The sequence below is a fragment of the Dipteris shenzhenensis genome, chromosome 19 (genome assembly GCF_047967505.1).
Source record: "Dipteris shenzhenensis isolate YYH24624 ecotype China chromosome 19, Dip_SZ_1.0, whole genome shotgun sequence".
Classification (NCBI taxonomy): domain Eukaryota; kingdom Viridiplantae; phylum Streptophyta; class Polypodiopsida; order Gleicheniales; family Dipteridaceae; genus Dipteris; species Dipteris shenzhenensis.
The window spans coordinates 10900930-10927832 of record NC_141614.1 but is presented as its reverse complement, the minus strand read 5'-3'; the positions used below and the strand labels follow the sequence as shown (position 1 = coordinate 10927832).

At 39.2% G+C, this 26903-nt stretch overlaps 1 protein-coding gene across 8 annotated transcripts; it reads left to right on the top strand.

The window, feature by feature from the left end:
• The first annotated feature begins 1894 nt into the window (after window positions 1-1894).
• On the top strand, window positions 1895-6750 carry LOC147890063 (uncharacterized). 8 transcript variants are annotated; one of them, XR_015542735.1, is made up of 10 exons: window positions 1895-2242; window positions 2686-2763; window positions 2886-3031; window positions 3293-4538; window positions 4650-4751; window positions 4881-4946; window positions 5083-5148; window positions 5372-5755; window positions 5897-6071; window positions 6177-6750. XR_015542735.1 is itself a non-coding variant. In XM_087390646.1 (10 exons), the coding sequence occupies exons 1-9, from the start codon at window positions 2039-2041 to the stop codon at window positions 5993-5995; spliced, it is 2442 nt and encodes an 813-aa protein (XP_087246772.1). In that variant the 5' UTR covers window positions 1895-2038; the 3' UTR covers window position 5996; window positions 6186-6750. The 8 variants fall into 8 exon arrangements, 3 of the variants coding, with proteins under 3 accessions (XP_087246772.1, XP_087246771.1, XP_087246773.1); XR_015542734.1 differs by having other exon boundaries at window positions 5321-5755; window positions 6186-6750; XR_015542732.1 differs by having other exon boundaries at window positions 5321-5755.
• Window positions 6751-26903: the final 20153 nt, after the last annotated feature.

Here is a 26903-nt window from a genome sequence, read left to right as displayed (position 1 = left end):
TATAATCACATAGGGTTTTAGGTGATGTTTTCAATGTGAGCAGATTTCCTATGTGCAACATCAAGTTGATAAATACTTTATGAGGTGGGTAAAACCTGTCATGACATGAAGGGTTACAAGAAAGATCCATTAATGCTATAGCACTCGGCTAGTCAGAGCTTCCCACCTTTCATTTCATGAAGCATTGATGGAATGCCTAGGTCGAAGTATTGGGGTCTACAAGACCTTAGGGAGGGGGGTGCCCTACTTTTACTAGGGCAATCGGGAGCCACACTTGCAAAGGTGATGAAGGGCAAGCAAGTGATAGGTACGAGGGACACGAGGGATTATGGGAGCAAAGGTGGAAGGTGAGGAGGGGGAGGGTCTAAAGAGGGTAGATGCCAGCAGGTGTGAAGAGACTTGAGAGGGGGATTGTGTCCCCTGAGGAGGGGGATTGAGTGTGAAAGGATAGGGTGTCCGAAACTCGGTCGTTCCATATATAGCTCGGGGCAAAACCGCCCTGTATTTCGGGGTTTCACCGGCAAAACCGGGGTTTGCCCGCCGCCGTCGGAGCTTAAATCGCAGATTACGAATCACTATCCCGGCTCAACCGGTCACTTGACCCTACCCTTACGCTCTCTTTATAGCAATTCACCATTCTCGCACGACTATTCTCGACTTTTGCCTGCTTCCATTAGAGAATCCGCCCCCCCTCTGGCCTTTCCTCCTCGAGCCTGCTCCTATCACCATAGTCTTGTTGTTGGAAACTCTTGACGAGTCGGACACTTGGAGGACCTTGGTGAGTTTTGCAAGACCAGAGCTCCCTCCACATCTTGAGAAGCCGGCGATTCCCCATTGAATATTGACTCGAAATTTCCGATCCAACTCAATGACTCTTCTGAGGCTTTTGTGTGTATTTATGCGGGGGGACGGGAGAGGGGGGGGCGACGGAGGGGGAGGATTGCAATCTTGGTTGTAGGTAAGACATTTGTGTTGAGAGTGAAGTTAGCTAGCTCTTGATTACTTGGAGTGGGTAATAACACAAAGCATAAAGCTAGTCATGGGATGGACTCAATCTTGGTTGTAGACGCCACTGTCCTTGATTTGTTGAAGTGGGTAATGGCACAAAGCATTACAAGCATCGAGGCTAGTTGTGTTGGTAGATTGATGACAATGCTGTCTTTGTGCTTGGGTTAGGGAATGGCCACACTATTGTGCTTGCTAAAGACACTACACAATGTTCACAATGTTCAGTCTATAAATTAGAGGCTAGGCAATATTGAAGCGGTTTTTGACTATCATAACACATAAAAACTTTTTTTTTTTGGGAGCCACCTGCCAAGCCTCTTAGAGCCCGTTCCTGATGGGCATAATAGCTTGATTGTAGCGTAGCAGAGAAACACTTGGGACCCCAGCTACTCGTGGGAACCATTCAGAGAAAATGCCCAAGCCTGGTCAACAATGCTCGTTAAGCATTGATGCCCTATGCGTGGGAACGGGCTCGTAGTCATCCTTCCCCATTAAGTTGGTGGTTGAGGCTCTGGCTAGTGTCATGTGTGTGTGTGTGTGTGTGTGGACTATTTGGTGTGTGGCAGGGGGTGCTCTTTTCCCCCGCCCCTGTGTATTTAGGACCACTACCTGCACTTAGAATCAATTAGGGGCGTGGAGAAGATACTAATTCCCCTGATGAGCATTGACAAGCCTCGAGCCCCTGGCTAGCAACCTAACCATTCTAACACACACACACATACACCCGCCCCCCTTCTTTCTGGCGATGAACACCTCTAAACCAGGGTTAAGAGAGGTGAGGTGAAGCAGAAATGATGGGTGTTGATTGGATGGATAAGATTAGTAGTAAGAATGTGATTAGGGGCGACTAATCCATTGTCTCTCCCATTGTGTGGGTAGACGGTGAAATTTTGGAGCAGTGTTGTATTTTGAAGACCTGCGTGTGAGCTGCTTCAAGCTCTGACCGCCATAGCCACCATCCTCGCCAAACCTCCCCCATTGCCCTCCTTCTTCCCCTCCCCTTCTCCTCACCTTGTCCCATCCCCCCCGAATGCTCTCCTCACGCTCCCTTTCTGTTGCCGCTTCCTCTTCCTCCTCCCTACCCCCTTCCCCCTCCCCCCGGCGTAGCTCCACCATTTGCAAGGATGCCCGCCAGCCCTTTTGCCAGGTCGCCCTCGACTTCCCCGACCTTCCGCACTTCGCTGACCCTTCCTTGGACAGCATCGGCGGTCTCCAGGGCGGAAGCGTCTCCAAGGTTCCTCTTTGCACCTCCTGAGTTGGAGGATTTGATTACTTCTGTGCCCGTCTGATTTGTTGGATTGTCTCGGTGCGGGCAAGGCGGATGTTTTGGGCTGCGGGGCTGCGTTGGATAGGAATGACTGTGCAGGAGGAATCCAAAGATGCGCAATTCGTTTAGCTTTCTTTGATGTTATCATTTGAGACTCAGTCTGAAGGGCGTTTGAGCCTTTCCTTAGAGAATTGTCTTTCTGTGTGAGTACGAGAGAGAGGGCACGGGCTTGGGCTGGGCTTCTTGTCGAGCTTAGCTCTGTTTATGGTCGAACAATTGCTTCTAGTGATCGGTGAGTGGATTACCGCATTGAGCTTTACTGGGTTGTGGCTTAGTCTGTTCTGAGTTCAGCTAGTTGTGTATTGAGCTTTGCGCTCTACTTCAGTGTTTTGAGAAGCTTTGTGATGCAGGCGTTCTTGAACCTCAACGCTCCCAGGACGCGTAAATCAGTGGAGTGCGTCCAATGCGTGGAGAATTACTATTGTGATGTAAACTTTACAAGTTTCACCTTTTGCCTTGCAATTAACTCTGCATTCCACATTTAATACTCTCGCCGCGGTTGGAGGAACTTTTGCGTGGTGCCTAATATCTGCACTTCTGCGCCTTTCAGACCATGAATCACTGTGTGCCAGAATGGGAGGTGGGCGGGAGAGACTTGGATGTAGCTTTAACGTCCACAGATTTACTCGCGCCAAATAGAGGAAAATGCGATTCGGGACAGCCGAGGAGAACCAATTGTTCGAACATGGCGTTTGTGTAAGTATTGCATCTGTTGCGAGGGAGCGTCGTCATGTGAAGTGTAATTCGGTAGTTCTATCTTATGAGAATAACCTCGAACATGGCGTTTGTGTAAGTATTGCATCTGTTGCGAGGGAGCGTCGTCATGTGAAGTGTAATTCGGTAGTTCTATCTTATGAGAATAACCTTGTATGCAAGTTAGGCGATTGCAGCTCAGACGAACGGTGTGGTCAAAGAAATCGAATTCCGTGAGCCCTGACTTTTACTTTATGCTGGCAGGCCCGATCATGATTTTGAGGAGCTCTGTTGGGAAGATGGGCAACTAGTCGTTATGCAAGGCCTAACTAACAGAGGCAATAAGAACAGGACTTGGCCAGTGGGTGCATCTGATCCGCTCTCAGAGTGTGACACGCCGCTTACTGGACTGCCCACTACTGATGCCGATGGCACCCTTGACACAGTCACAGGGGGTTTGATCGATTCTTCTGCTGTTATTAATTATACGCAAGAGGATGAATTGTTGTCATGGTTGCAACACCCTTTAGATGAAACATTTGAAAAGTACTACCGAGATATGATGTGTGACACGCCTAACCCAAACATGGTGTTAAAGGATTGTGAAAAGAATTGCCCTAGCGAGTCTGTTCATCACAGGGCCCTCCCGAATGCTTCCATTGGAGGACAATTCAGCACAGGAGCTACGTCAAGAAACGCTAGATGCGATTCCTTGTCTAAACACACTTCGACGCAATCAACAACAAGAGCAATAAATCTTTCAGATGATGTGTGCCAAGGTCAGCAACCGAATGGTGCATTATCATCCAGTGGATGTACTGGCTCCAGTACTAACCCTGGTGCAGTGACTTCAAACAGAACATCCGTGGGACACGAATCAATGATGGCTAGATCACAAATGCTACCACCACAGATCCAGCCATCGACTGCAGGTGGTCCTTGTGGGCCTTCAATTCAGACTGAAACTGCGAGTCTTATGAACTTTTCCCTTTTTTCTAGGCCAGCTGCTGCAATTAAGGCCAATCTCCAGACTATAGGTATGGCCAGTGGGCCTACTGGAACTGAGCGTGTTAAGCGACTGGATAGGGTACCTGCTAGTAATTCGGAGTCCATTGAATCAACCAAGAATCCAAATCTTACAGCTGCCAGGAGAGAAGAGGATGCATCAATCGCTGTCTCAGATATATCTCAAAGTTTAGGGGCTTCTATTCATCAGACAGTGCAGAGTCTTTCTTCAAGGAAAGAAGCAGACCCAACAATGTCTGCTGAAGATGTGGTGAATGGAAAGTGTAGTGTGGGGGTAAAATCTTATGGCTGGAATTCGTGTGTCACTAGCAGTGATGCTCCGGGCAGAGTTAGAGGTACTGAAGCTTTAGAAGCTGCTGAACCAACAGTTTCTTCTTCTTCAGGGGGTTCTTCTGGAAACACTGTAAGTAAGGATGGAGAAGTTATTGCTGGCTGTGGAAAGAGAAAAGCACGTGTGGTTGAAGATTCAGAGTGTCAAAGCAAAGTATGCCCTTGCACTTTTTTCAAAAGAGAATATTCAATTGTATTAAATATGTCAATGTGAGTGCCACAAACTTTGTCCTGTTAATGGATCTTCCTCTCATCATTCTTGCAGGACCCTGACGATGAACCAGCTGACAGAAAGAAACCAGCGCTAGGACGATCGCTCTCCTTGAAGAGAAGCAGGGCTGCTGAAATCCATAACCAATCTGAAAGAGTAATGTCAATCTACATGTAACTATGAAATTTGAATGGTTGCAGCATCGTGGTCCCTATTTCTTTTGCTGAATCGCTCAGTCGTTGCTATTCTTGTTCTCTGAATTTACTGTATTGTGATGGAGCGCAGAGGAGAAGAGATAGGATAAACGAGAAAATGAGAGCCCTTCAGGAGCTCATACCAAACTGTAATAAGGTTAGCACAATTTGATTAAGTGCATCATGCTTGGTTGCAAAGCCTGGTGAACCCGTTCCTCGTGTTTCTTTGCCTTAATAATAGATGAACTTGAACTTGACCATGATGTGACTATGGAAACATCCCCTTTTGGCAGACTGACAAAGCTTCATTGTTAGAAGAGGCAATAGATTATATGAAAGCACTTCAGACACAGCTTCAGGTAAGAGATTGTCTGACCTGTGTCTTCCGAGTATTTACTGGAACTTGCTGGCGTAGCCTTGGGGATAAAGAGGTTTCATGTGATGATTGCTGTTTTGGATTCTAGTGTACTTGAGTGAGCGTGTACCAGTCTGTGCTTATCTTTTTAACGAGTTTTCAATTAAAATTTGCAGATGATGTGTTACAAAAGTGGCATGAGTGTATCTCCTCTGCTGATACCACAGGGAATCCAGCACCTGCAGATGGCACAAATTGCCTCTTTGCCACACATGGGCATGGGTGTAGGAATGGGCATGGGAATGAGAATGGGCATGGGCGTGGGTATGGGTATGGGCGTGTTAGATATGAACGCTGTGCCTCTAGCAAGGCATTATTTACCGGTGCCACCACTTTCTGGTTCTATAATGCCAGCAGTGCCTGGTTCCTCTCTGCCTACTCCTCCTGCAATGACAGCTTCAGGCCTTCCAGTGTCTGGGCCACTAGCTTCACACCAGGTGGTTGTGCCTGGGAGACCCCTGACCGTAACTGGCAGACAGGCTTCTTTGCAGACCTCTAATATGACGAGTCAGAAGCTCTATTTCACTCCTCAGCAACGGCAACCCTTACAGGTCTGTAACTTTGTAACTTGGCCTGTAGGAACATACCATCCTAAATTTCCGTCTTGCAATTGAACAGGACTTTAAATTTATATCATAGTAGTGCTTCTGGTCACCTCCCTCTCTTTGTCTTCTGTTTATGTCACTCTACAGGTAGAGAACAAGGGCATGTATGACGCCCTGATAGCTCATCAGCATCAGCTTTTGCAGCCTCCCAATTTCAATGTTGGCAATGGCACCTTACAGCAATAATGTATTGACGCCTTGTTTTTTAGTATTCTTGGTTGTTGCACTCGCGCAATTCTCATATCTGCATGTCTCTCAGTGGGTGAGTTGCTGTCTGGAACAGTTGTCTTCATGAGTTCTAGTGTAAAGCATTTGAAGTTTTAAAGGTGTCTGTTTAATTGCTCTGACAGGCCCTTTGAATGTCCAGTCTGTACAGGCATCAGGAGGGGAGGTCACATACCTTGAATTTTGTACTTCTGTTTGAAGCTTCTGTTTATTGATAAGATCCAGAGGATGGGACATCAGACAGGCAGAAAGTGCAAAAGCTTCTCTGGAGAATTGCTAATAGGAGAGCCATGCTCGTGGGATTCTTTGATCATTCTTTTTCATAATTGGAGAGATCAAGTGAGTTCTATTGTAAATTATACGAGGGAAGTCAAGTTCACCAATGTTGACTTGGTTAGTGGTAGGTTCTGCCCTGTGTTCCATAGGAGATGAGTGGCTACATATTTCTGATACATGCAGGGACATTTGTCAAATACCACCTGCACACACGCTCTGGCAACTTGGTCAACTTTCATGCTGGCATCAAAATTGCTTGCACTTGTGAGTCTCTCTTTGTAAAGTTTCCGATTGAAATCAATAATGCAAGACCAGACAACTATATTACGGAGTTTGATCATGGAGGACCTTGGACACATTGTATACCTCTGCGTACACGAGTGCTTTAATGTTTATTCAGATTACATGTTCCCGTGATGAGATCAGATACTTTATTTGTTAAGAGCTTTTCATTTCATCACGGTTTATATTATCCTTTCCCAACTTACTGGAGGCACTGTAGTCTACTAGTACCAGATGCCATTTCTTACTAGTACCGGATGCCATTTCTTGTAATCAGTTAGATGCTTGCTTTGATTGGGTTTGTTTTCATTGAGAAATCATATAAAATACTCTCGAGAGCAGAAAGAAAGGTACATAAAGCTAGATGAACATCAATGGCTATCAGAACCATCCCCTTTATTACTTAGATAATGGTTCATCTTTAGGTCCTTGCGTCCACAACGTGGCGTCAAGGCTGTTCAAGCTCATGCGTGATGTCCATGCATATAATAGCTGAAAAGAAAAAGTTTTCATTAAGTGGAGCCGATGTGTTAACTTGTAAAATCATAAGGCTATGATACATTTCATGATGCAAAGAAAGAAAGAAAAAGTGGAGCTGATGTGTTAACCTGTAAAACCATAAGGCTATGATGCATTTCATGATGCCGTGACTCTTAAAATGGTTTTATTAGGCTATACGATTTCGTGCTCTCTCTAATCGAAGCTGTAAACGAGAATCTTCAAAACAAGGACATTTGCAGCGGTCTTTGAGAAAATAGTTTGATCATTCTCCCGACCCTTAAGGTCAGAACTTAACACGTTGGATCTACATCTTGTTGCATCTATCAAAATGGAAAACATGCGCAAACAAGTATGGGTGTTCTACCATTTCATGTATGCACTAGATGATAGGATTTTGTCATGCACCCCCAAATTTTGTCATACCTTGGGGGTGTAGTTGAACCGGTGGTTATCTCTTGATGTATTCTGTTCTTCGTACCATAGGTCGTTTGGGTCTCCTGTAGACCTATCTGTATGTCTCTCGCACTTGCGTGTGCACACAATATTTGGGAATCATGAATACACCCTTTTTCCCTCCTAGGATTGAAACTGTTTGGTGAATTTCCACTTGAAACATTAAGTTGTTTGTTTAAATTTGAGATCATTCAAAAAATTTACCTTTTAATGGCTCAACTCCCTTTAAAATATAGTTTGCTTTTTCATTTGCATCCCAAAACACTTGCTTTATTGTTACACTAGGAAGTGGCCACGTGTACTTTCGCACTCTTGTTAGTTTTGCAACAAAAGCTAGAACCACACTTAATTGTAACCGAGTCTCCTCAAATTTAGTAAAACTTACTTTTGTCCTCCTTAGAAAGCCTTGGGTTGTGTTGGTAGATTGTGATAGTTGATGCCCATTCTTGGACTACTTATACCATAAAGCATTTGCTAGTGTCAACCCGCAGGTAAGGTAGGTAGTAGGTAGCATTTGACATGTGATCCCTACTGATATTTGAGTCCCAATGCGGCTATGATAATAAGTTGGGGAACACTCATATTAGATTTAGTCTTTTACTCTAACATGGATGTGTCTCTTCAATGCCATATCTCCTTTAACCTTGGATGACTATGTACACAAGATGAGAGTACCCTCCACTCTCTCTCATCATGTAGGGAAATATTTGTGGATGGTATTTAGTTCATTTCTCCTTCCATATATTAATTCCATTTTATTTCAAGTGAAAGCTTTTACATATAGTGACAATCCATGGATGCGCTCAATAGAGAAAATGAATGTGTATCAACAATATGTAATAGAGATTTGAGAAGCTCATCGGCACAACAAAAAATAAGTGCAAATGCATCCCAACAATTCAAAGCAATCAATGAGTGTCTAGTGGAGGAGCCATAATAAAACAAGCGCTTAGAGTTTGCAAGATCTCATAAATTCATGCCTTGTTGCTAGGATCTTGTATGTGATGCTTGCACTCATATTTGCACGACAAGCCAAGTAGTAGATTTGAGCCATTTCTACTCAAATACCTAAACAACTTCTAAGGACATGAATTATAGAAGTCATTACTGTGCTGAATTACATTCCATTGAACATCTTCATAATCAAATAATTAAAGCAATTAATAGAGGAAGATGGCATCAAAATATTATTACATTGCACCTTTACTTGCCTTGTGGGGGGAAGTTTCCTATAGCATCTCACTTGAAGCTCGAGGGGTAGACATGAGAGCAAGAATAATCAACAAAAATGAGATAATACCATCACAAAACCCTTAGGGTGTTAACAAACACCTAAAAATAATGCTAGATGCTCAAAACCAACTAAAGAGGAGAAATCCATTTGTCTTTCAACCTCTTCAATATTCTCATCATCTTCTACACCATACGAATATAAATGTCTCATGGCATCTAAGATCGATGTTTATTTCTAAAACACCATGTCTTTGCAGCATGACTTTTGCTTCATTGAGTGGATGATAAATACAATAGGTGTTGCGAACAAAAATGATCTCTATTTTTTCCTCCCTTTCAATTTTCGTGATTGTACAAAATTTTGAGCTTTAAACTCCTCTCTATTGTATTGTGATAGTGGGTTTGCTATGTTTTGGCCTCACTTTCGTTTCAACATTAACAACTAGATACATCAAATGATGAGGCTTGAAGAGAACTTTGTGTCAATAGAACATTCATGGCACATCTTAAGGATCCTTCTAGTTTGTGTGGCATGGACCAATCTATGAAGCACTTTGTCTTTCCTTGGATTATAGAGAGAGTAATCAATTAAAGCGTAGGGGCCATACCAACCTTTGCTCTTGTTATGGAGTTAAACCTTTCGGGAACATGCTTTCTTCCGAACATCCTCATGCAATTTTGGCCATCTAGTGTTTACAAAATTAACAACCCTTTCATCCTTCTTGAGTAGACAACTTGTTAGCCCTTTTATTCTATTTTCGATCAACATTTCAAGGTTTCATAGACTTTTGATTAAGCTCATGCAAATGAAGACTTCTCATATTTTAATGCCCTTGCATTTGTTTTGCAATAATTTGTGTATCTCCTCTTACTTCCAATTCTCTTAACTTTACTTTGAAGACAACATTCCAAACCAAAAAGCAAACCTTATACTCAATTGTATTATTACTTCTGATACCAAGGAATTCTTGGCTTTGTGCCCATACCTATTAATGTTTAGGATTTTCCAAGACCATCCCCCCAGTCCCACATTGGCATGAAAGACTAAATGCTTCATCAACATAAAAAAGAAAAGTTGTTGTAGGTGTCTCTTTCATCCTTAAGGTCCTTACATATTGGCTTTTCCAATGAGCAAATCTACTAAGGTGGATCTAGTAGGCTCTCTAAATGGGCTCTAAATAATATAAGAGAATAGTAAATCCTAGAGCTCTGAAGACCATGCAACAAATCTCCCCCAAAGTGAGGCTTGCATACTATGTATGTACATAAAGCTTGATATGCCAAAAGAAAAATGGGTAAGGCAATAAGAAAGAGTGAAACTCTCTAATTGAGAACACCAATGAGAGACCTTGTTCTTGAACCCCAAAGAGAGGCCTTGTTGCTCCCCATTTCTCCATACCTCGCATGTGAGTTGTCTTTGTTTAAGAAATGGAGAGAGACAAGGGGGGGAGCATCAACACAACACCATGACTATAGATATATACATGTACACTATGATTCACTACCCTCCACATAATGGAATGAACTCACGATTATACATACAAGTAAGAGCATGAGGGGATAAATATTGTGCAATTTACATTCTCAAAACCCCCTCTTAAATTCCACTTACAAGATAAGGGTTGAGTGCAAAATTAAAAAGTGCTCTAAAAGAACAAAGCCAAAAAATTGCCATAACTAGCAACAATTTGTATGAGCCTCTAGAATGTATAAAAGTTAGCATGTGGTTTCCCCCTTTTAAGTTGCAAATCATACTTTACATTTGGGAACAAAACTAATAAATAGTATGCAAGGAAGATGGGAACTATGCAATATTCTGGATCAAAGGATGGTCCATCAGTCTAATAAGTATATGCTATAGATGATCGTGGCAAAGCTAAAGATTCCTCAAGTCACGACGGATGGTGAAGTTGTTCTATAGAAGTTGGATTTGATTCATTTTTTTTAATGGACCCTCATAAACTTGGGTTTCCACTAGGCTATCTATTTATTTAAGCTCTGATACTCTTACTGGTCTCCACATTGGTGTAACCATGTCTCCCTCTCTATAGTGATGCACTTCTCTTAGTCCCTCATAGGAATGTGAGTACTTTCCTAACTTTTGCTATTGCTAGTTGTTGATGATGCATGTCTTGTTGCTTTAGTGGTCTCATTCTCACATTGGCTTTTGAAATTTAAATTGTGGAATTGGTCATGGATTCTTTATGAGATTCTAGCTCACAAGTAATGGTTCCTCTACCCTACATTCTCGGGACATTCTCCTTCAAGCACTTTTGGGTTTCATTGAAAGTTTACTATTTTGGATGCCTGTGGGTTTTTCTAAGTACAATTCCACCACCATGGTTTGTATTTTTTGAATTAATTGATGTGTTCCACAGGTTTTTGGCCCTGCATTCTTCATTTACTATTTAATAGTGTAGAAGGTTCTAGCTTGGAGACTTCTAAGTCTACCATTAGTGCTTGAAGGAGCCAAATCGATGTCAAAACTTGACTTGTAATGTGGCATTATCTACTTTTTCCTTTCTAGTCAAAATGTGCACCATAGCTATGGATTACAGTCTCTTCTAGATTACTATACCATTCCATGCTTGCCATGACTAGTACTTGTAGCACTTCTAGAAGTTCATGCCAAATTTGATGTCTAAGTTGTATCATTTGTGCATCCACATTTGGCAACATTGGCTGTCTTTACTTGAAATTATTAATTTTTTCCAAAGATTGTATAGAAAAGGATTGAGTTTCTATTGGATTGAGATCTCTCATCAAAATGGAATATCAACTTTGAATATCACCCTCTAATGAATGAGATCTCTCACTACCAAAAAGGATGCATGGCTAGGTCTTGTGGTGGAAGATGAGTCATAAATATTCTAGGGTATAGTGGGTTTGATTTATCCTATTCCCTTTTTTTTTTGATATAGTACTCTCTAATATGGATCATGATCTTATCCATGCTCTGATCATGGAGTACTAATTTTTCTCTTAGATGTGGTCTTCCTTGCAATATTTAGTATGCTATTGATCTTTGGGAAGATCCAATATGGTGAATTGTATGATGAACTTACTCTAGAGATTTGGTTAGTACATTTCAAACGATTCCTAAAGGCCTCATCTTGGTATGCTTATCTAGTCATATGCTGAATGTGGCCATACTCAATGGTTAAGTAGAAAATTGGCCAAAATGTGTGGAGAGTGGACTTAGGTGCATCAGAACACATGTTGCAAACACGATTGGTTCAAAACACTTCATTCAAGCAAGGGAGCTCTAGATGTTTATCCATCCAGTTAGAATCAAAGGATTTGGTAGCATACAGCTTCAACTTTGAAATGACAACATAAGATCCATTTATGATACTCTTTATGTGTTGGGACTTGCCATGAACCTATTGTCAGCTATACAATGTGCTAATTAGAAAGTTCTCTTCAATGAAGAGAATGTGCTCTTGTTCACTCAAAACAAGATCGTTGGACATGGATTAAGAGAGCATTTTTTACAAGTTGGTGGTCACAATCCCTAGACAAAGATCTTTCATGATTGCACATATAGACTCTCAATTGTGGCACTGAAGGTATGGACATCTTGATTTTAGAGAGTTGCTCAAATGCAAGAACACGGTCAATGGAATCCCATCCTTCAAAGAGGCTAATTTGTGTGAAATATGCCTTTATGGAAAATAGCACAGAGAATCTTTTCCCAAGGGTCAGGCCATTAGAGCTAAGAGATCATTGGGAGCTACTTACAAAGATGTGCAAGGTACATGGGTAATATGTCATCAGTAGGTAGTAGCAAACATTTTTTCACTTTTATTGATGACTATACTAGGAAGATATTTGTCTACACCATGAAGAAGAGGTTTGAAATACTTGAAACACTCAAAGAGTTCAAGGTTATGGTGAAATTTTCATATAATTATCAAACAAAATCTCTTAGATTTAACAATGGGAGAGAACATCTCTTAAGGATTTAGTGGGTTTTGCAAGCAATAGGGAATACATAGAGAGTTTTCCTTACCTAAACAAAACATTGATATGAGTATATAAAACATGGTGAATTATATTCATAAGACCTACCCTTAAGATAGATGTATGTTTGTGCAAAGAACGAAGTCATCAGACCACTAAATGTTCAGAGGAATCTATGTTTGTGTAAAGAAGGGAGTGGTCTGACCAGTAAATAAAGTTTGTACCGAAGACTATGCGTTGGTTTTCTTTGTTTGTCCATATATGGTCAATAGTTGATCCATGAATAGTAGTTGGTTGATGAATCAATTGTGTAAGATGTTTTTGTTTCATGAAAGCTGAAAGTGCTTTGTTGTTGTTACTTGAAATGCTAAAGTTGAGGTTGAAATCTCCTATGATTGTTGCTGGTGTACCATTCTCTATGTTTTGAAGGATTTTTTCAAGTGAGGCAAGGAGTGTCAAAGTTTTTAACAAGGGGAGTTGTATACATTTATGATGGCAATAGTTTTAGAGGAATTTATTTTGAAGATTGTGAGGAAGCATTCCAGGCCTTTATGTTGAGTGTACTTATCTTGAAGCAGGTGCATGTCTTATTTGTAACATGTTGCTATTCCCACACCTCTGAATTTTGCAAGCATGTGAATCTTGGTAAGGATAGTTTTTTTGATCGTTGTTATGTAACTCTTGGACAAAGAGGATTGTGGAGCTTAGGAGGCTTTTGTTGTTAACTATGTTTATGAAATGAGAGTTCAATGCACGTGTGTTTAGAGATTGCAATGTCTTGTGGTTGTTCTCTTTTGTTGACAAGTTTTATTATTGGGGAATCCATTGTCTATCTCACTATAAGCATTCCATTTCTTTTAGAATGTTGTTATCTACTTTGATGTGATTAGGTTCCAATGGTTTGATGAGGTAAAGGTTTTCAGGGTTTCGTATACTTGATAGTGCTGTGTATGTCAGACCATGTGTTTTGATGAGGGATGGTGGGTCAAATGCAAGGTAATCCTTGGATAGTCCTTGTTGCGAACGATGTATTGTTCTAGCAGGAGGAATTTCCTTCGAGAGATTGAATTCAAGCTATTTTTACCTACTTGAATTTCCTTTGTGATTTGATGTATTGGTGTCCATGTGTTTGGAATGTCAACTTTGTAAAGAGAGGAGTTATAGATGCAAGCTTGTTTTCCTATTATTGTATTGTTGAATAAGATCCAAACAACTTGGTGTTCATTTCTTATGTTTGAATGTTGGAATATTCCATTTGATTCGTTTACCAAGCCATTGGAGATGTCAATATCCTGAACATATTTTGACTATCATTCCGGGTCTCAAATGTAGTGTTTTGTGCAATCTTGCTGTGTTTGTAGGATTTGGAGGGATTGTTCTGGTTTTGCTGCATGTCTTGTGTCTTTTTTTTATTGCTTCGAGAATATGGGGAGTATGTTTAAGTGAAATACTTATTTGTTGTGAATGTCTTTAGAGGCATTGGTGTAGAATAGGTGGAAAATGTTTCGTTTTTGGAGTGGTTGTCTCATGTATTTGTTATTAATTATGAGATGTCATTTAATGTATGTTTCCATGTTCATATTCTATTGAGTACTTCTATGAATTCGCTATTTGTTTGGCACATTAGTGTGTTGAGTTCATATTGCAAGACATTGTATTTCCAAAAAGATGTCAGCATTGATGTTTGTGTTAATTCGTTGAGGAAGAGCCATGAATCTTTTGTTGGGCTAGCTTGGCATAAGTCTCCACATAGGAGAACAGTAACACCTTCAAATGGTTTGAGGTCGTTGTGCTTGATTTCTCGTAGGCGCATATCGACTGGAATTAATGTGCTATGCCCAATCAAGGACACTTCGTCGAAGATAGCAAGTTGAAAGTCTTTGTAGAGTTGCGATAGTTCTTGCAAATTTTCACTTGAGAGGCTTGTGTAGTGGGATGCCATTAGTGGTAGATGTAGTGCTGAATGGATTGTTGTGCCACCAATGTTGAAAGCAGCTTTCCTAGAGTAAGCCAACAAGATAACTTTTGGGGAGTCCACATTATGAGTATCTTTGTGTGAGTAGTTGCATAGAAGTGCTTGAACGATTGCCAAAAGTGTAAAATTTTTGCTTGTTGTTGCATTTCTTGTCAAGACAAGATGGAATGCTTTTGTTGGAGAGATCCTTTTCTTCAACATTATATCTTCCATAATTAGCTGTTGTTCACTGTTCAAGGCTCTACAGTTAATGTAGTAGTCATTATTAGAGGCACACTTTTATGTGTTCTGGAGCATAGAATTGTTCAGGAATTGATTTTGTTTTGGAGGGTTTTGCATGTCAATTCCAATGTCGTAAGCTTCAATGTTTTTTTTCTGTGTGATGAATATTTGATGATGTGGTGTGAGTGCAATTGCTTGATGAATATGTTGGGATTTTCGGAATGAACTTGTTGAATTCTTCTTTGTTTGGGTCTATGATGTCTTTGTTGTTGTGGTACATATCATGCCATGTAAAAACTATGTTGTCAAGACTTGGCTCGACGATGTGAAATGGGAGGAATAGAAGACATAACTGTCTGTAGTAGTTCTTGGGGCCCTTTATCGCACTGTAGTTGTTGAATCGTATGATAATTTTTCCTTTTCTCCTTTTCTTGGTTGCATTTCCATTGTTTGTGTAGTTGCTAACAAAAGTTTGGAGAAATATCGCCATTTTTGTCTTTAGCTTCTGCATTTTAGTGCGGAATTTCAATGAACCACATCATATGCATGGAAAACTTGGAGTGTCCAACACTTTCTTGAAGTATTGTTGTTCGATTTCTTTTTTGCCACATATTTAGTTGTGAAATGTTATGAGCTTTGTATTGGTGGATTTGATATTGCAAGAGAGTGAACTGGTTATAGAGCAATTTTATGTAGCTTGTACACTTTGCTAACGATTGTTGCTATGAGCAATGTTACTGTGTGAGAGCAACATTTGTCTGTGAAGTCTCCTTTCAAAAATGTGGGGTACTTTGGGTTTATGACTTTGTAAGTACCATACATGCAAAGAAATTTTCCCTCAAAAACATATTTATGAGTTGTGCAATTGGACAATTGAGTGATGCTTAAAGAGATCAATGCATTCCCCCCCCTACAAAATTTTGTTTTGATGGAATGATGGCTTTTGCAATGGATGGATTGTGTGGTGAGGGTACAAAGTTGTTAGCATCTTTACATGCTTTGTAAGAATTCACTTCATCATTCTCTTCTTTGCACATAAGTTGTTTGCTTGCTGCCAATACAAATATGGGACAAAATAAGATTCCAACTAAGAAAGGGAGGTTCATTTAAAGCAAAGTTCTCAAATTGCTTAAATCATTAATGTTCTTCACTTCTCCAAAAACATATTTAATCATTCGTTCATAGTAGCGAAATCATATTTCATCAAATTGAACTACAATTGATTCACAAGAACATTTTCAAGCTACCAAAACTAACAAACAACAATGTCACTTCTTCTTAATATACTCAATAGCAACAATCCATCCCAACATATGTAAGAAACCAAATCTCATAATACCAAAGAACTATAACACATGGCATTGTATGTAGTAGTACTTATGAACAAACACGTAATCAAAAGAAACCAAAAGAAATATGGAAATCAACTTTTGAATCAATCAGATTCAATCTTTATAACATCATTAACATCAATTTTAGGTGTAGGTGCCTTGTCCTCCAAGTGTCTCTCCAACTGCCTCTCATATTTTACTTTGGTTTTTTGTTACACATGAGATGTGATTGTGGACCTAAAACTAAGATACTTTGGGTTCTCTCGTACAAGTCTCCTCATTGATAACAAAGAAAAGAAAAGAAAAGAAACGGAGAAAATCCACACAAATCAAATCAACCAATACATGACTATGTACCTTGAGGGTACTCCTCTTGCGAAACTTCTTGAAAGGAATTCTTGGACTCTTTTTGATTGGCGAATGCTTGAGAACATTTTCCTTGGGGGGCTTGCTTGGGGAAGCGTGAATCAAAGGCGTTGACTTTGGTGTAGGTGGGGATGCACTCTTATCCATGTAAGAGCAAGATGAAGCTGCAAAGGGCCCTACAACCAAACTTGCATAGTCAAAATGATGTTTCGAGACGTGCGAAACGAAGCAAATACAAATTCAAAAGACTGTGTTTGCCAAGAAAAATCTTTTCCAAGAGCGTCCATAATTATCAAACGCTAAGTTTGACATACAAAGTCATTTTCACAAGTTCATCTCTGAATCGCAACGTTTACAAAACACTTGGTGACTCCAAAAAGTTGCAAAACATTAAGAAATTCAATCAGGATACCAGCCTCGCTTACTCGCCAAACAGTAGAAAATCCTTCTGCTATACCCAGGAAACCCAAATTCTTGTGTTCCAAATGGTTCGGGATACTATCGGAAACCAAAAACTCCAAATAGTTTCTTATGGTATACACGCCAAACCTGAATCAATAAAAGATGTCGTGAACCCCTACAGCTCCCACCGCAATGGAATCTGGACTTGCCGGGCAGAATAGATGAAGATTTTGGCAACGGTCGGCTCACTAAAAAGAAGCATAGCGGGTACTATGTTACAAACAACACGCAACAAATGCAAACATAGTGGACACAGTAATCACATTCACAGTAAATGCAAACGTAGTCGACGCAGTGAACACATGCGAATCAAATCCCGAGTCTTCAGTCCCAAAAAATGAAATCAACGTTCACAATCAAATTATCGTAAGAGAGGGGTTGGAAAGCGCGTTTGCATCAGCCAAATAACACGTTGAAACATAGCTTCACAGAAATAGTGGAAGAGACGACATCACCTTAAACCCTGCATGAAAAAGTACGAGCCCAGAAAAAGAACAACAAAGATACTACAGACTCTACCATCGGCAGGATCGTGGGATTTATTGAAAAAGATCAAATTCTACAGACTCTACCATCGGCAGGATCGTGGGATTTATTGAAATCATCGTTTCCACACTCCAAAACAACCACTTTTCCTGAATTTGGTGTGACAGGGAATTGTATTATTTCAGGACATGCTTTGGTAAGTCCTGCACAGAAAGAAAAATGTTATCAGCAAGGGAAAACTGCATGCAAAAGAAAGGAAGGACGTAACGAATGAAGCAAAGACAAAGGAAAGTCATTCTCCACCCTTCACGAAAGCACCACTATCTGTCTCCGAGGTCAAGATCAATCTTAACAAATTGTTTGAAATGCATGATTTGGGATTCTCGCATTATATTTTGGGTGTTGAGATAGAATTAAAAAAAGTAGGCAGCCAAACAAGGTATATTGACTCCATGTTGGAGTAGTATAGAATGTTAGATGCCATATCGTTGAGTACACCTACTGACACTAGGCACAACATGCAAAAGTTTGGAAGTGTGGCCTTTTCAGTTCCTACATTATATTAGCAAGCGGTTGGTAAGCTCATTTACTTGATGACATCAACATGGCTTGCGTGTCAAACATTGAAATTGAGTGAACATGGTTATCAACACCTATTTCATTAATTTTGGACTAGTGCACTATCCAAATTCGTTTTGTGAGATAATTTTGGATAAAGCATTTCAAAAAAAGAGGCTCTTATAAAATAAAACTTTGAGTCAAAAGGTAAGATTTTTAAAAAGCAAATTAAAAAAAATGACGTGACATGTTATTAAAACTAGAGTACATTAAAAAAAGAGGACTTCATGTTGTTAAAAGAGACAAAAAGTAAGATTTTAAAAAATCAAATTAGAAAAAAAACTAGAGTACATTTAAAAAAAAGCATGACACATTTGTACAAGAAGTAGATCATATAACTCAAAGCCATATGGTCTTAAAAAACACTTTCCATTAGCTCAGCCTAGAAGATGTCATCTTTGTCTCTCTTGTCTATTACAACTTTACATTAGAGAACTAAAAAGTCTTTGTGGAACTGTAGTTTTATTTCTTGTCTATTATAGTTACTTTAGAAAACACATAAGTCTATGGAATTAAATTTCACAGTTACTTTAAATTTCTATGGAATTAAATTTCCATCACTTGACTATTAAGTCATTAGAGAGAGCATATGTCCTTGAAAGTGCCTACTATGGCATTGGCTTCATGAAAACAAGCAGACTTTAAACTTGCAGGCCATGCGTAACTAGGGCTGGCATCGCAAATCTCCTCACAACTTGTTTCGAATCTTCCGCCGACTTGTAAGCATTTAACAACTCTTCTTTTCTCTCTTGGCTTTCCTCATCTTCACTATTTTCTTCAATACAGCTTCTAGCCACCGCCATATCCTGTACGAAAATTTAACTCGTTCACATAAGAAGTACGTGATTAAAAGAAGCGAAAAAGAAAGCTAAGGATATTCACCTCTTCTACTGAGTTCAAATCAAGCATCCATGTGCGTAACATATCCTCCTCGAATGATTTTTCCTTCATTGGTCCATACAAAAGAGATCTAAGACAGAATTTGAGTTCAGTAAATGAAGTCGGGTAGTAACTAGTCATTGTCTTAGAGGGAAAGTGGGAGAAGGAGAGTGAGGGAGCAATAGTGAGGGATGCACAGTGAGCTGCCCCTCCTTCAAGAGTGATAGAAAGTGAGGGAAGACGTAAAGTGAAAGATGAATACAAGTTAATCAGAAGGACTAGGATGTAAGAAATAAGAGAGTGTTTGTGGAAGGACTACGATGGAAGATTACAAGTGCACTAAGGCACGATGTGTTCGCTATGATAAGGATAAGGGTTGGAATAAAGTGAGAGAAGCATTGGAAATGCTCTACTTTAAGTGAGTGGAGATTGTCCAACTGAATAAAATTTTGCAGAGCATTGGGAATGCTGTACTTTAAGTGAGTGGAGCATTGGGAATTGATACTTTGCCATGAAATATATTACAAATATTACATCATCACATATTCATATCAAAATTCTCATCACAGAAGGTTATATTTCCTAATAATCACATCATCACACATTCATATCATAAAATTGTGTGCATGAAATAAATATATAAATATCATGACTAAATGCCACTTAAGTAATAAGTCAAAAATTAGTGTATAATCAACAAAAACTACATTATGATTCATACATTGCAACAAGTAAATGTCAACCATAATATTCATGGAGTAAACAACATCATGAGAATATGCTCCTTATGCATATATACAAACACAACATCATACATGCATCACAACTCTTCTGATGCTTCTAGTAGAGACTATGGCAACTCTTCTGATGCTTCCAATGGAGGCTGTGGTGCTCTAGATGTACACTCAGTCTCTACTTCTTCTGTAGTATGTAGTGCTTTCGGAGTAGACTCAGTATCCTCTTCCTTAAATGCAAGCGGAGGCTGTGGCAACTCTTCTGATGCTTCCAATGGAGGCTGTGGTGCTGTAGGTGTACACTGAGTCTCTACTTCTTCTGTAGTGTGCAGTGCTTTCACAATAGACTCAGTCTCCTCTTCCTTAAATGCAAGCTTTGATATTGCTTTGGTTGCACATTGTATTCTAATGGCAGTAATTAGGTCTCGAATGATTTCAGCCCTAAACAATTGTATATCCTCCTCTGAATATTTGATCTCCAAAGAGTCTTCCGATGAGATCTGTGGCTTAAGTGAGAAAATTTCTTTGAAAATCAACATGCAGCTGTAGGCAACTCTCCACCCACAACTATGCCCATCTTCCTGCTCTACTACTAAACACTTTTGGAAGTCTACCGAGTCTTTGTACTGTCCTGTTTCTCTGATAACAGATACCAACTTCTCAATCGACCTGCTCATCATGACATATTAAAAAAACTTAGTGTGTCTATTACATAAGGTACATAAATAAGGTACATAATATAGAAGTAACAATAGATTAATAGAATACTTACATTTGCACTGAGCCATGAAAGCATGCAATCGAGTTAACAAACCAACAATAGTTGTCTTCAAGGTCCCAAACCACCAGACTCCAATGTTCCCTACACGAATAATTAAGAACCATTATTATTTAACACAATGTTGCCTGTATAAGATGAAAATAAAGGTTGCCATGATATTAAGTCTCGTGATATGCCATAAATAGGACTCGCACGCCATGTAAATGTAAAGGCTATAACCATTTACAAACATCGGCTATTGTCTTTCTGCTATCGCTAAGTATAGGAGAAAGGAGGGAATCCAACATATACACACGGTTTTGTATGGCTCTACCAAATTGTGAGATAATTATACTGCACCAACAAATAAATGAATATTAGCTTATTAGATTTAATCAAAATATTGAATTATCAAGCAGAGAAAAAGTTTGTATCAAACCTGAGAATGGCCATCATAATGTTGTTATTGACCTCATTTAAAGCTCTATAGAGGATTGAAATCTCCTTTCCCCCAAATTCAAGATACTGAGATCTATGTTGAATCATACCCTAACATTAAAAGAGCTTCCCAATTCTTCCAATGAAGCCATGTATGTAGAGTTGAGGTCTTCTATCCCCTTTGACTCTTTGACGGCATTCATTTTGCACTCCTCTGAGCCATTATCTATTTGCCTTGTGGGAGGGTCCATAATGTCGCCTTAATGATTGCTCAAATGATACATGTTATAAATGCATAGAGATGCAAATCCGTATATGTTGACAGTGTGGTGTCAATTTGTATCTCAAAAATTTGACCAAGTACCAAAAAGCAATTGTAGCCCACCCTCCATCCACAATTATAGATGTGGCTATTCTCTTGATGTGATACCTGACATGTTATATACTCTATTTATTGTGCCAAGTCACATTGCCGCATTACTGTGTCGATAGCACCTACTAACTTTCGAGCTGATCTGCACATCAAAACATATAACAATAGTGAATATGTGCATTGCATATCAATCTACATGTCAAGAAGTGACAACAAGTGTAGTCTATACTTAGTCTAACACAGTGCCATGGACGGATGTCATTGAGTTGGCAAAGAAGCACTTCTTCGCAAAGATGTCCACGGCTACCAGACTCCAATGTGAGCTGCATTATCAATAAAGAATAATTACTATGTTTGAGATAATCCTAGCAATGCAATAGAAAAAACAAGTAGGGTTTGATGCTTACTTCTCATAATATGCTGTAAAAATAACTCGTGCGTCATTCATAGGAACATTCTTCAACCACTTGCAAACATCCTCTATGGTTTCTTCTTTGTTGCTAAGCACTTCTGAAATACAAGGATCGAGCATATATGAAACGCTTTGTATATTTTACGAAAAATTTGCTATAACATTACTATATTTAAAAGAAAAGTATTAGCTTCTTAGGTTTAATCAAAATAAGCAAAGTATAAAGCCAAGGAAAAGGCTGCATCAAACCTGAGGATGGTTGTAATGACTTTGACATTAACTTTTTTCTTAAGATTCAAGAGGATTGAAATCTCTTCTTCACCAAATTCAAAAAAATGAGGTTGTTGTCGAATTAACAACATAGTGGTGAATAAACTTCCAATCTGCTCCAATAGATTCATATTTTCATGACTCATCTTATTGAGAGAGTAGTCTACATCGTATTCTTCTTCACTTGCTATGTCTTCTACATCCTCCTTCTGCTATAAAAATGTAAAAAAGTTATGCGATGTACACATCCCAAATAAAGGCTTAAACAAGCAGATAAGGTTTCATACATGCTTTCATTAGAGTGAGTCTCTCCTCCGCTTGGAGCAAAAATTTAAAAAGTAAGGTTTCATACATGCTTTCATTAGAGTGAGTCTCTCCTCCTCTTGGAAGAAAAATTTAAAAAGTTATGAGATTTACACATCCTAAATAAAAATAAAGGTTTAAATAATCATAGAAGTATAAAGATAGCATGCTTTCATTAGACTCAGTCTCTTCTCCTCTTGGAGGAAAATATAAAAAAGTTATGAGATTTACACATCCCAATTAAAGGCTTGAACAAGCATACAAGTATAAAGATAAGGTTTTATACATGCTACAATGTAGTCATATTTTCAGGTTGTTTCCCAATGGTAGTAATTAGACGCTGAATACTCTCAACCTGAAATGCTAGCAGATCGGATTCTATATATGATTCCATTTTGACTGGTAACTCCAAATCAAAAATCTCTCTAAGAAACAACATGCAGTTGTAGGCAACTCTCCACCCACAGCTGTGCCCATCTTTTTGCTCCACTAGCAGATGTCTTCTAAATTCTACTTGATCTTGTTGCTCCGTGGTTGTTCTGATAGCAGATACTAGCCGATATGCAGCACTGTCCATCATGACATATTAAATATATTAATATGTCATGATCATAAGATACAAAATAAGAAAGTATCAAAAATATTAAGAGAATAATTACCTTGGGGAGTTGGCATGATAGCCTTCCATTGAATTCACAAACCATAAACAATTGAGTTCAAGGTCCCAGACGATCAGACTCCAATGTGAGCTACACGACCAGAATAAAAATGATTATTGTTTTACATAAACTTGCCAAAGAAATAGTAAAAATAAGGTTAGAGTTGATACTTATTGTTTTACATAAAATTAAGATGACTCGCACCCGATCTAAATTCAAAGGGCTTAACTAGGTACAAACATCTTCTATAGTCTTTTGAGGAGAGCTAAGAATAGAAGAAAGGAGAGCATCGAGCATGTAGACACGATGCTGCACTGCACTAGGAAGCTGAGAAATAACTACAGTGTACCAAGAAATAAATAAACGTTAGCTCATAGAATTGATTTGCATTCTGCACTAGGAAACTGATATATAACTACATTGTGAATAAATAAACAAATGTTAGCTCATTGAAGTAGCAACAAATAAACAAACGTTATCTGAGAATGGCCAAGATAACATTGTCATTAACCTCTTTTAAAGGATTAGAGAGGATTGAAACCTCCTCTCTACCAAAGCTCAAATACTGAGGTTCTCGTTTCAAAACGATCCTAACTTCAAATGAGCTCTCCATTTTATCCAATGTAGCTAAATTTGCAGAATGGGTCTCTGTCATAGCTTGTATTCTATGTTTGGGGTCATTCTGCTTTTCCATGGTGTCTTTAAAGCTCTTGTGCTCATGGGATTCTTCAATCAAATTTAGAGGTGGTTGCATTGTTGAAGTAGAAGGGAGTGCCTCCATATTGACTTCATCCATTTCTTCTCCCTCTATTGCCTGTAAACAAATATGAGAGATTAGATTCATTATCTTTAAAATTAAATCTTATTTAAAAAATTGTATTTAGTTGAGAAATAGAGAGTTCATACCGCTAAGTATTGTCGTAGTGGCCTTTTTTCATAACCCAGCGAGCCATAAATATCAAAGAAGGCATCATCATGTTTGTCTTCATCCACCAAAAAATGGGTCATGTAAGTCCATCTTTTCATCATCATCAACTAGGACATTATGATCTTCAAGGTAATCATCCATGTCATCAGTGTGGTCTATCTCTTTTTCATAGCCCGTGGTTAGATCTGCTTGAAGCTGAAAATAAGCCATGAAATGCTTATTTTCAATAATATTTGTGGAGTTGCCTTTTTTGAGGAGATCCTCAAATTAATATCCCATCCGGCACAAGGTGACCTCCCAACCTACCGGTAGCAAATTCTCTATCATGGTAAGCAAGAGACTCCCACTTTTTACAGGACTTCCATAGTTGTTTTTTTGATAATGTATGGACCTGGGAATATCTTGCTCTTCTAGCATCAATCTCAAATTATTTGAGTTCCCTCTTATGTTCTTTTGTAAGGAGTGATCAAGGTTGGGACTCTGCATACACAAAAAGAATGATTCAAGAGATTAAATCGCTATGCCACATTCTCTCTTGCCTCTCTTTGCTACATAAACACCACTATAGATCTTCAAATCTGATGAATATGCTCGCTCTAGAGTAACCTGCATGGCTTCTTTGTCTTTTTTATCAACAAAAATGACAATGTTGCAAATTGCCACTTTGCTAATGGTGGTATATACTATTCTATCAATGAAGTTATGGATATCATCGCTAGAAACTTCATTGATAAAGAATAGTTGTGGCTTATCCCATGTTGACTCATTCTTGAAGAAGTCATCTTCTGAGACTCCCCTGAAGTTCACAAGCTTTCCAAACTCTGCCGTAACCTCTACATTGAATTGAAAGCTTTGGTGCATATCTGTCGACATCCTTATCTCGCTGATTAATCTTTCCACATATGCAACCACCTGTTGTGGGATTTCTTTTCTCATATAAGAGGTTACTATTTCTGACCCATCTTCATCCTTTTTAATCCACCTGTTTTCCCATAGCTTTACCTTGGGTGTTGACAAAGAAGCTATATGCTTCACCACATTATAGTCAATGTTACAATGAGTAAGTGGAATTTGTTTCTCTGACAGCAAATACTTAATGGCACTATGCACTGCATCACGCCTCACCTGTACATTGATGCATTCTTCCATGCAGTGGTCTTTGTCTTTTTTTCCAAAAAACCATTCTCTCTTTAAAATTTTTTGTGCTACCATGGATGCATACTTGTCAGGTAAGTACTTTATAGGCCTCCACATCCTTGCCGTCAACTCCTTCTTATCCATTACCTTTGACTTTCTAGAGATAAACAAAGGAGCTTCATATGTGAACTGTCCATGCTCACAAGCAATGCACGTTTCAAGCATCTCATTGAACACTTCAACATGACGAAATATGATAGAAGTGTAGTCGGCATATCTGTCCCTTACCACCTTGAGGCTTGTCATACTTTCTTCTCACTCTTGAGTTCCCCTAAGCACAATTGTACTATAGAAGTTCGTGAGTGTGTCGGCGTCTGCTTTTGTGACCTTTCACTTCAAACCAAGATTTGGAGAACCAAATGTTGTCCATATAACCCTTGCCTTCTGTAAGACCTCTGATGTTGAGGATATCTTACGCTTTCCATGGACATAATGATTAAGTCTTTTAGACTCAATCAAATACTTGATCTCATGTTGAATATACAGATTGTTGTAGGATAATAATGGAATGAACTTATCTTTGCAAATTGTTCTGGAGTGAGTCTTTTGACCTCCTTTGCTTCCTTTGCGATCTGATTACAAGCATAAGCCCAATGGTGACCATCACTGGGCTGGAATCTGCAATGAAGGAGGAATTCCTTCTTTGCTTCCTTTAGCATATTCTCACCTTGTGCCTCTTTGCCTTGTTCATGTGGAATATTTTTAAGAGTGTCTTTAAAGAATCGACTAAAGGTTTTCTCGAAATGTGTAGGCCCTGTAAATGTTATTTGATCTAGAAAACTATTTTTGATTAGACAAAACATTATTGGGCGCAAAACCACATTGCTTGCCACAGGTTTCTTACCATCTCTCAAAGCCTCATATATTTGCATTGCATAGGATATATCAAGGCTTTGGCTATTAGTAAAGAGAGCTGCAGCTTCCACATCTTTGGCATTCACAAACCATGTCCTTTGACCCCAGATATATCCAACATCATCATCTGTAACTGCTTCATTAAGATGCAGATTAAGATTTTTGATTGATGTGAGTTCATCCTGATCATCTTCAGCAGCCTCGGGTTCTGACTCTTCTTCATCTTTCTCTTCTTTTAACCGTTTTTCATCCACATTATCTCTCTCTACAGTGGGATGGTCTTTTTTTACTGCTTGGAACCATGGCTTTTGCAGTACTAGCCTTTTGCATTTCACGTCGTGGTTTGCTAGCAAGAGCTTCTAGCATAACTGCAGTGGATCGACCTTGATCTTCTTTAATTTTTTTAAATTCCCATTCACTCAAGGCTTGTGTTTCATCATGCTTAGTTACATCCACCATTTCTTGCTTTAGAAGTTTCTGCTCATGTTCTACACATTTGTGACAGTGTGCCTGTTCTTCTTGTCCCTGCATCGAAGTCTGAGCTTTTTAATCTCCTTCATGTGAAGATCCTTGAATATGAGGAGCATATTGTGCATCCTGAAAGTACTCAAACATTATCTTTGCATGCATCCTTTTTGCCACCACACTAGGAAATTGCTTCCAAGTATATGAAAGAGTCTCCAATGCACTTTGCAGCTCTGGAAACTTTGATGGTTGAGGAGGAGGCATCACAAAGGTCTTTGAGTCTCTCCTTGACACAACAATATGAATACTGCCAACTTCAGGATCTAAACTCTTTGTAAAAATATCCACAAAGGTCTCTTTTGGCTCTATCATTATGCCTACCACAAGGCTTGAAGTCATATCTTTTTTGAAGAAAGTAGCATCCCATG